This window comes from Hippoglossus stenolepis, chromosome 6 (assembly GCF_022539355.2).
Source record: "Hippoglossus stenolepis isolate QCI-W04-F060 chromosome 6, HSTE1.2, whole genome shotgun sequence".
Lineage (NCBI taxonomy): Eukaryota > Metazoa > Chordata > Actinopteri > Pleuronectiformes > Pleuronectidae > Hippoglossus > Hippoglossus stenolepis.
The window spans coordinates 2,972,549-2,983,135 of record NC_061488.1 but is presented as its reverse complement, the minus strand read 5'-3'; the positions used below and the strand labels follow the sequence as shown (position 1 = coordinate 2,983,135).

Sequence of the window (10,587 nt, the reverse complement as noted above, 5' to 3'; positions counted from 1 at the left end):
AAATCTTGTGTTTTGCCTGATATCTGTCGAAAGAATGATTGTGTGGTTCTTCTTCTTGTACTTGAGGGATTTAATGAGATGGGCTGGTTCTGTCTGTTTGTGTTCATGTGATGTGTAAGACTGTGTGTGTGTGTGTGTGTGTGTGTGTGTGTGTGGAATAATGCTCATGCTGGTGATGATGTGGATCCTAATAAAGAAACTGTATTTACAAATGGACATGAACTTATAAAGGATCATGTTGAAAAAGTCCCTGCAGGAACTTTCAGGATCAGGGAAGTTAAAACCAATCAGGGACTTTCTTCACAGGCTCATAATCGAGTTGAACATGTTTCAGCTGAAAGTTTCCTCGCTTGTGGAGATGCACACATCTCTTTTCTCTTTTTGTTGTGTGTGTGTGTGTGTGTGTGTGTAACGTGTGTCCCTCCTCATGCACCAGCAGAGCAGCGGTGAGTTGCGGTGTTGTTGACCCAGCCTCCCTCCCGCAGCCCGGCCACTCGCAGGGCTCCTCCCGCCCCCGCGCCGCGCTCATCAATGGGCAGAGCATTTGAATAATGTGCGAGGGCACTTGGGCCGGAGCCAATCAGCTGTCGGGCCACCGTGATAAATCGCAATGCATTATTGATAATAATAATTACGTCGACATGCGCATTTCCACTCGAGGGGGGCCAATTTTTTTCCACCACGCACAAGGAGAATTCGCAGAAGAAGGGCAGCGGGTCGAGGTTGTGTCTGTGACTGCTCGATCCCCTGATGGTCGTTGCACCATGTCGAGGCGCAAGCAAGCCAAGCCGCAGCACATCAACTCCGACGAGCCCGGGTCGCTGGGAAATGGTGAGTTTCTTACTGGTTTTTACGCACAGGGATTCCGGGGTCGCACGCGTAAAAGCTGGCGAGCGAGCGAGTGAGTGTGTGAGTGAGCGTGCGTCCTGCGCCATTGCTTGTGTTTCCCAAACCCAAACTGAGCCCAAAGTGGGGAAAGTTTGTGTCATCGTCGCTCTTTGACCTGTTGAGTTCAACTTTTTTTTTTTTTTAAGGGGACGAGGCTGCGACACGTTCCCTTAATAGTTCGTAAATACGACGACACAGGTGCCGGGACACGGGGGAAGGTTTTAACTTCAGGGTTTCTAACTTTTTATTGTGGGACTTTAATGTCCCAGTCACCAGGTTTAACCCGCATCCACTGGTTTGGGCTGTTTCCTTCGTGGCGGACTCTGACTCTCTCTCTCTCTCTCTGTGGAAGTTTCACCTTAATTGACGCGTGATTTCATTTCTTCTCCATCCACACGCACAGTGAACAGATTCACGAAGCTCCGTGCCACAGAGTGACTCCAGTCACTGGCCTGTTTGTGTTAACTCCGTCCACATATGATTCAAGTGGCCTCGTTTATCATGAACCATCACTTTTTAATAGCTGGGGAAATGTCACTGCGTAAACTTTTTTTTTTGTTCTCCTCTGGATCCAGTATGATTATTATTACTACTGTTGCCTTTGGATCCTGGATCCAAATGTCTATTCTTGGTTTTTTTCCATATTTTGATATTTGTGTGATTTGTGTTTGAGAGCTTTGGGAACAAAGGTGCCTCCGAAGTGTGTGAAATGTGACTCTGCAGCGAGCTGACCTGAAGGCAATAAATCCCCCAGTTTAATGCATGACTGTTTCCTTTCGTACATATGTGGAGAGGTGGGGGATGGAGCCCTGTGTGTGTGTGTGTGTGTGTGGGAGACAGGGTGGGGGTGCGTTTTTGGTGTTGCCATATGCAAGTTCCAGCGTTGTTGTCGAACGAGCCCACCTTTTTATAATGGGTGGGGGTGTGTGTGTGTGTGGGGGGGGGCAGATATCACCGGTGGTTTTGAATGTGGAGGTTTTCACTCGAGGATCCTCGTGGTGATGAAATATGACTTTTTGTGTCGTTGGCCCCTGAATGTTTGATCTGACCTCGTGTCACGTGCCCACCTGGAGGTGAACACACACACACGTCCTGCTCAGCGAGGACTCCTCGTTTCACCCAGTTCTGATTATTATTTTTTTATTGGAATTAAATGGTCCCATATTCTCCTCATTTCCCCTCGTTTGAACTCTCCCCGTAGAGCCTCGTACTGTGCGTGACTGTGTGCTGTGTGTGTGTGTGTGTGAGCCGGATCCGTGCGTGACGTCTCTCCACGGATGAAAATTGTGATGCAGTTTGAAACTTTTCATTTTGAGCGTGATACCTCCCGGTGAGCAATTAACAAGTCCCACAGTTTCCCTGGGCAAATGCAAACAGGTGGTCTCCCCCCTCTCTCTCTCTCTCTCTGGGGGCATTAGCATTTAACAATACACCCAGTTGTGAAATGGCCTCTTGGTTAGCAGACAAATTAAAAAGCTCACTTATCAGGCTTTTCACAGGCTGTGAAAATACTTTTTAAGGTAATCAACATCAGATTACCCCCCACCCTATTTCTTTTTTCTTTCAGTCCATGTTTGCATAGTTAACTCTGTCTTTGCAGTTTGTTGTCTACTTAAATCTGGGACCTTCAAATCCAGACTCAAAGTTGATGGATATCCATTTTTATCCTTTTACTGGTGGCTGGTGTTGAATAACTGGGGCTAAAGTCCTGCCCCACATGTGGTGCCTGAAACGGATCTGATATTTTAACAAGTGGTCGGGGGCCTGATTTCAGAAACACAGTAATTTAATGCCCTTTGGCTCTTTGTCCTCCTGGACAGTGCTCTGGGTGGTGTCAAAGGTAGATGATTGCCCTCTGCTGGCCCTGCAGCCAACAGGCCAATACAGAGCCCCTTTACAGCCCAGTGCTGTGACTCACAAGGGGCTATTTTACAAGATTGTGTCATCAAATACACACAACATACTAAAGTCTTAAAGGTTTCTGTAGAATATAATCATCAGACTTTCACAATTGCGACAAATGTTCAACATAAGCCTTTTAAAATCATTCATATACTCCTTGATGCCTTAAAGCAGGAACTTTTAAGCCTGAAAAACTTAATGTTTGTCTTCTATTCATCTTTTGATTGGTCTTGCATCATAGCTGCAGTAAAGAGTATTAATTAAAACCCTGTTATCCTCTTGTTTCAGGGATTCCTCGGGATGGTCAAGCTGAGGAGGCTGGAAACGAGATGAAGAGGTTCAGAATGGATGAGACCAACGTCTGCAACAAGTGCTGTGCCGAGTTCTTTGATGAAGCAGAGTTTCTTGAGCACGAGAAGAACTGCACTAAAAGTCAGCCTGTGGTCATCATGAAGGACCGAGAGGGCCACGAAGGGCCTGAGGAATATTCACACGGCTCTCCCGAGGGTCTGACCAGTGACCACGACGATAGCCAGTCCAGTAGTCATTCCTTATCAAACGTTAATGCCGACCATCTGGAGAGAGCGGAGGAGGAGTCGAGCATGAATGCAGATGACTCGGGACCGCAGGATCATGGAGACATGTCTGGTAGCCCCGGGATGACTTTCAACCCCTCACCCCAAATGCACGATTCAAACGTCACCCTGGAAACCATGCCAGACACTAAAGTTGCCGTCTCACAACATTCTTCGAGTAGCTCGTCGCTGACCTCGTCGCAGGAGACCGTACAGACCATCCCGATGATACTGGAGCAGTTGGTGTGCCTCCAGCAACAGCAGCTCCATCAGATCCAGCTCACAGAACAGATTCGAATCCAAGTGGCCATGATGACGCCGCATGGTCTGCAGTCATCTGTCGGGGCGGTCATGGACCCCCTGAAAGCCCTCGGTGCACATCTCTCTCAGCAGCTGTCGGCTGCAGCCGCCCTGATAGGAAAAAGGACCGGCAGTCAGAGCCTCTCTATGGAGACGATGAAGCAAGGTAAACTACCTCTGCCCACGGGCGTCTCTGCCTCGCTGCCTGGGGGACTGGCTTCAGTGACTTCCAAATCAGACATTTTTAAGGGCATTCCAGATCTGGCCAGCCGTTTACCAGCGCTGCTGCCCCAGTCATCGAGTGGCATGGGTTTCCAAAGCACCTTCAATGGTATTCAAGCAGGAGTGGATTCCTCCAAAAAAGTGAAGCCGAAGATACCGATCCCCCCGCCAGAACCGAAGAACGGAGACTCGTTATACAGGCACAAGTGTAAGTACTGCGGGAAGACCTTTGGCAACGACAGTGCTCTCCAGATCCACTTGCGTTCTCACACTGGCGAGCGGCCCTTTAAGTGTAACATTTGTGGAAACCGCTTTACAACCAAAGGAAACCTCAAAGTGCATTTCCAGCGACACAGAGACAAGTACCCGAACATTACCATGAACCCTCATCCTGTGCCGGAGCACCTTGACAATATTACCACCACCAGTGGAATTCCATTTGGCATGTCTATACCCATGGATGAGTCAAACATGACTGAAATCAAGCCTATCCTAAGCCACCCTGCTGCCGGGTTCCAGCCGTCACCTATACCAGTGTTCAAGTCGACGTTTGACAGCTTTGTAGGGGACCCGTTTTCACAGAGACCCTCACCATCGACAAGTGATTGCTCTCAGTCTGTTTCCGCTCACGTGTTTGGTCAGGAGACAGCACCGTGTCCCAATCAGAAGGATGCTAAAGAACTGCTGGGACCACTGCATCATATGAATGGCAACTCTCACCCAGGAGAGCACAGCTCTGGGACGGCTAAACTTCAGCAAATGGTGGATGGTCTGGAAAAGAGGACCAGCGATCCCAATGAGTGTGTAATCTGCCACAGGGTGCTCAGCTGCCAGAGCTCGCTCAAGATGCACTACCGCACACACACCGGAGAGAGGCCGTACAAGTGCAAAATCTGCGGCCGTGCTTTCTCCACCAAGGGGAACCTCAAGGCTCATTATGGGGTGCACAGGGCCAACACTCCTCTCAAGATGCAGCACTCCTGTCCCATCTGCCAGAAGAAGTTCACAAACGCTGTGGTTCTGCAGCAGCACATCCGCATGCACATGGGTGGGCAGATTCCCAACACCCCAATGCCAGAAAACCAGTTTGAAGCGGAAGAAACAATGGAACAAAATCTACCGGAGGAGAAGCCCATGGGTGACACTGGTTTTGAGGCAAGCATGGAGGATCCTGAGCCGGAGCTGAAGTCCGAGAAGCCAAACGACACCTTAGAATCCCTCCCACCTGCCACTGAGGAACAACCACAGAAGCTTGCTCCCCCTGTGGTGTTTTCCAGTCTAGATATTCTGAAGAACCTCACCTCTGCTCTTGCACTGAAACGACAGAGTAGCACTGCTTCGGAGAGCGAGGGAACATTCAAAGAATCCCCTTCGGCTCCTAGAGAGCCGGAATATCAGAATGGCCGTAGTCCTGCTATTTCTGACTCGGCCGCGTCTTTTCATTCATCCTCCCCATTAAACAACCATATGAGTCATAGCAAGTCACCCGAGTCTCCTGTCGATGACTTCACCTATAGTGGACCAAAAGCTGAGTCTGATGGTGGCACTCAAGAGGGCACGGAGTCAAGTGGAGCCCTTGACCTCACAGCATCCAGCAACTTTACCCCCAAAGCCATTAAAGAAGAACCTGGCATGCCATTCACAAACGGAGACTATGGTGAGTTTTATTGACTTGAGATAAAAGTATTTAAAAAAGCTGTCGCATTAAATATTAAGATCTAATTTTCCTCTTCTTGTGTCGACAGTTCCAAGCAACATGTCCTTCATGAGGCTGCCATCGAGTCTGGCCAGTTTGGAGATGAAGATCCCCTCGGAGAATCCTTTGGGCCCTCATGGTCTGTTCAGCTCCCACATGCCTCAGGGAACAGCCATGGCCTCCTCCATCTCCTCCGCAGCTCGACGATCGACCAAGCAGCACGTGTGCAACGCCTGCGGCAAGAACTTCTCCTCGGCCAGCGCCTTGCAGATCCATGAGCGCACTCACACAGGGGAGAAGCCTTTTGCCTGCAACGTCTGTGGCAGGGCGTTCACCACCAAGGGGAATCTCAAGGTTAGTTACAACTGTCACTAAGTGTTGAAGAGGGCATTTTCATTCAAACTGTGTTCTTTGCAATAGATCTGGTCTAGTATGGATTTTTAGGGGCTGATACAATAATGGGATATACATTTAATACATATTGCAATGTTTTAAAGATATGGGAATTGAAGGCTTGATATTTTACAGTTTAATCATAAACTTCATTCTAAATCACTATAGAATAGAGGGAGAACTAATGCAACAAATTTTCTACATAAAATGCAAATGCTCATCTTTTCTGCATTGTTTAAAAATAAGTTTTCATATCAGCACGTGTATTTATTGGTCAGGCTCTACTTTCCAATGATGTCGCCAGGGTTTTGATGTGATTGTGTGTTTTTGTTTTCCAGGTGCACATCGGCACTCACATGTGGAACAACTCCTCACGCCGTGGTCAGCGTCTCTCTCTGGACAATCCCTTGACCCTGATGGCGATGAGTGCAGAGGCTCAGATGATGCCAGAAATGATGCAGGCTCCCCAGGAAATGGGTGCTCCACCCATGAGCTTTGATCCATCGCTGTGGAACCAGTACGCTGCTGCCTTCACTGGTGGCCTGACCATGAAGACCAATGAGATCTCGGTCATTCAGAGCGGTGGCATCCCGCTCCCCGGCAGCCCTGCTGGGGGACTTCTCATTGGATCCACTGGGGGCCTCATGAAGATGGATGGCTCCCACTCGGGCTTGCCTGCCTCGGTGGCCGAGATGGAGAAGAACAGCTCTGACAATGTGCCGAAATCCCAGTTCCCTCATTTTATGGAGGAGGGTAAAATTGCAGTCAATTAGGCTTTTTGTAGCCATTTGCCAGTTTGTTACCTGAACTCACTTTTTGAATGTCTCCTTTTTTTTGAATGAGGTACAATCAATATTCTGAGAAAAACCTTTAGAATTCTGCTTAGATTGGTTGAATTTTTCCAGTAAGTTCATTGCAGCTCTCTCCTTCTGAACGATTCAAGTGTTATTCTTAGTTGAACTTGATATAACTACTGTAGTTGTATTTTATTTTATATAAATATATATGCGGGTATTTTTTTTTTCTTGTGATTTTTTTTGTTTTTGTTTTTTGTTTGCTGTCTATCCAGAAGTTTGAATGTATAACTTACTTGAAACTGCTTTAACTCAGACTGTCTCCTAGATACTGAAGGATTTTGACTTTAATAGGAAAAGTTTCAGGGCGAGACGTGAGTCTCCGTGTTCAGAAATGATGTTGTAGTTAACCGTGTGTGTCTAATGACTACTTCCCCTCCTATTGTGTGCCATAGGTTTTACTGCATTGTTGAAGTGGTAAATGTCGTCACGTCTCATTTTGAAAGGGGCTTTGGTTTAGGCTGAAATAATATTACGGTGTCTTGTCTGTTAGAGCAAGTCACAACAGTTGAGTCATCGGTTTTTGGGACAATGCAGATCACAACATAGGTGTTCATCTTTGCTGCGTTGCTGCCAAGAGACGGTTGTTGATGACTCGAACCTTTTTGCCAAGTGCCTGATCTGAGCTGTGTTTGTTGCTGTTGTCTTTCACTGATCCGGTTACGTTATGAAGGCTCTGTTGGACTGATAAATTCATGTAGTACAGTGTAGCATGGCATGTATTTCAAAATTTTCAGTTTACAAAAGTCAATTTTTTCAACCTACATATTCCACTTGTGTCTGCCGAGTCAAATCAATTTGGCTGTTCTTACGCGCAATGTTCTCATGCCTGCACTTTATTCAGGTTTTAGTTGCAGTAACTGTTTTTTTTTTATAGTTGCGTTCCACTGCTTTACTGTGACGGCTAAACAGGGAAAGGGCAAACCAACAATTTTGTCAGCTTTTCCTTCCTGTCGAGGTTTTGTTTGCAACGACCATTTAGAGCAACTGTCAAGACTTTTCAACTTGTAGCATCATTTAATTTATTTATTATACACACTGCTTGAGTTTGGGGGGGCAAGTTCTACCTCGTTTAGATTTTAGTTGTCCTCGGCACCTCCTGCTCTCAATGCAATGCTCTGTATATTTTCAGATACATTCGCGGGCATACGACAAGGTTTTTCATCCTCAGCCTGCTGAGTGGAACAGTAATGAATGTATCACTGGACACTTTACACAACTCGGAAAGGTCAGACTACTTCGTGGGCCCCTGCTGTACATTCCTTATCGATATGCATTTGCCAAATTGTGCCTTTCTTTAGCAAACATGTCAAAAACTGCTTTCAAGTTGTCTCTACAATTCAAGTAATGTTGAGCCAATTTGGCTTGTTTACAATGTAAATGTTTTTTGTTTTTCAAATGTTTCCTTCACCTCCAATGTTTTCTGATTTTGAAAAATAAAATCAGGGTGACTTTTTTCAATACTTTCACTGTCTTTACTCGAGTGCTGTTGCCAAACACATTTAAAGCTGATGGTCGAGGAGCAGAACCGACCCGACTACAGGCTGATGCACTCGTCAGTGTGTCAACTGAAAAGCTGTATATCCGCCCCTCATGCTAAATTCTCTCCCAGCAAATCCTTAACGTGTCGGTTCACCTTCAGATGACAACAGGAGCCATTAATCACTTTGCATCCTCAACAAAAAATATTTGCATCTTCAACTGAAACTTCCTCTCGTCTCGTATGTTAATTCATTTGAGCTCAATTTACACAGCGAAGCTATTTGGGTTGTTGTGTGTTGACTGTGTTTAATGGTACATTTTGAATCTATACTGTCATATTTGATTCAGTCAAAGACAGAATTCAGAAGACAAGTTAGTTATATAAAAACTATTAGTAAACAACTTGTACTAACATCACATACTGCTGTGCCTCTGCTACATAATGGAAATTCCTGATTTAATTATAACTTTTACCAAATTAGTGCACTCAACATTTTTCACATCTGTTTTAAGCCGTTCCAAATTCTGTCTCCATTTAGTTCTAAAAATAAATGAACTGTGGTAAAATTACCTAGTATTATACAAAGCATACTGTACTTATACGCTCGTCTTGAATATGCCCAAACACTCGTACAACACCTTTTTGTTTCAAATACTCAAATCAGAAACGGTGTCATGTTTTTGGGAAGTATAACAAGCAGTATTTAGGTAAAAGTACTTGTGATACAACAACAATCTTTAATATGTTACATTAGGTTATTGTCATGTGTTCAAATTTAAACAAGATCTTAACTGTGGGTGGTTGAGTCGCAGCTAAGTTGAGGTATTAACTATTCGGTACTTAAAAAAACCCTGAGATACTGAAATAGTAGTTTGAATGAGTAGGTCATTATCTTAAGATTACTCATTATTTTGCGATATAAGTTACTATTTTGAGTTGGTAGATCAATCTTCTGAGATACGTCATTAATTTGGGAAACTTAAGTTGTCATATGAAATACAAAGTCATTATTTTGAGTTATGACTTAGAATCTCAAAATATGGACTATTTTGAGATTCTCAGTCATACGTTTCAGTTAGGTCATCATCTTAAGATAATTCTATATAACTCTAGATAACTCTCTGCAATACTAACCCAGTATTTTGAGAAACTAACTCATTCTATTGAGAAACTAACTCAGTATTTTGAGATACTGAGTCATTATTTCATTATTTCAAGTTTCTCATTATGACTGATGAATGATTTGAACTATTTGGGCTTCCATACTAATGCAATAAGATAATAATATGCAGGATGATAATGATATTCAATGAGATAATAATATGCAGGATGATAATGATATTCAATGAGATAATAATATGCAGGATGATAATATTCAATATGAAATAAGACAATAATAAACAATATGATAATATTAAATTAGAGAATAAAATGCACTTTTATAGTAAAATTCCAGGTGATAATAATCTCCAGTATGTAAATACAGAATACACAGTGTGTGGTCAATCCTCCAGTGAGTCGTGTGTGGTGAAGGACGGGTTCGCTGTGCCTGTCCCCGTCCTGAGTGACTGACAGCTGGGGAAGCCTCCGCCCAGAACCTCCGCCGCCGCCGCCTCCACCAGCGCGTCTGCCCGGGGCTTCCAGCTGCGACCGGCCGCTACGAGGCTGCAGACATGACCGACAACATCCCGCTCCAGCCCGTGAGGCGACCGAAGAGACACGACGGGAAACACAGGAATGGGTAAGGGCCGCAGCTGGGGCGTGGGGCGGGGAGAGGGACACATTTCACCCCCTGAACACGGAACCGTGAGTCAGTCAGTTAGCGGCGGTGTCCGGGTCGCTGCAGCCGGGATGGCGGCTCGCAGGCGCGGCTGCACATTGTCTCCTGGAGCTAGCAAAGCGCTAACGGGGAGGATCCAGGGGCTCGGAACCCAACACGGCTAGCATCTGTGTTCGGGCTCGGGAATGAGCATGTAGGTAGCATCCGGGTGTAGCCTTAGCACCGCTAGCCGAGGCTACACCGGGACGTCAACCTGTTCCGGGGCTGCAGCCGGAGCAAGTGCACCTCCAACGCCCATGATGTCAATATTTGCTCGGGTTCGGCGGCAGAAGGAGCTGCGCAGACACGGAGGCCCCTCGGGTTTAAAGTCACGTTAATCCAGAAAGCCAGGGCAGGACCCGGCTAATTCCTGGTTCCGATCATATGTGTTTTATTCTTTACACATTTTGATCTGTATAGATGCCCCCCTCATCCCCCCCTCTCTAAAGGAAGGT

The 10,587-nt window shown here is 45.9% G+C and overlaps 2 protein-coding genes across 2 annotated transcripts in view; both read left to right on the top strand.

The window, feature by feature from the left end:
- Nucleotides 1–539: 539 nt before the first annotated feature.
- On the top strand, nucleotides 540–8,291 carry sall4 (spalt-like transcription factor 4). The gene is made up of 4 exons (XM_035158172.2): nucleotides 540–831; nucleotides 3,079–5,544; nucleotides 5,633–5,937; nucleotides 6,315–8,291. The coding sequence occupies exons 1-4, from the start codon at nucleotides 552–554 to the stop codon at nucleotides 6,747–6,749; spliced, it is 3,486 nt and encodes a 1,161-aa protein (XP_035014063.1). The 5' UTR covers nucleotides 540–551; the 3' UTR covers nucleotides 6,750–8,291.
- Nucleotides 8,292–9,805: 1,514 nt separating this feature from the next.
- The window catches only part of LOC118111093 (probable phospholipid-transporting ATPase IIA), a 29,934-nt gene continuing 29,152 nt past the window's right edge, over nucleotides 9,806–10,587 (top strand). The window contains exon 1 of the mRNA XM_035159420.2: nucleotides 9,806–10,054. Within this exon, the coding sequence (XP_035015311.1) occupies nucleotides 9,987–10,054 (68 nt within the window). The 5' untranslated portion in view covers nucleotides 9,806–9,986. The remainder of the gene's footprint in view (nucleotides 10,055–10,587) is intronic.

What these genes read in the sequence shown, in the direction of transcription:
- sall4 (XM_035158172.2), top strand. Translation starts at nt 552, where the DNA reads ATGTGCGAGGGCACTTGGGCCGGAGCCAATCAGCTGTCGGGCCACCGT. An exon ending in GCCCGGGTCGCTGGGAAATG is followed by an intron (nt 832 to 3,078) that starts GTGAGTTTCTTA and finishes CTCTTGTTTCAG; the next exon opens with GGATTCCTCGGGATGGTCAA. An exon ending in ATTCACAAACGGAGACTATG is followed by an intron (nt 5,545 to 5,632) that starts GTGAGTTTTATT and finishes TTGTGTCGACAG; the next exon opens with TTCCAAGCAACATGTCCTTC.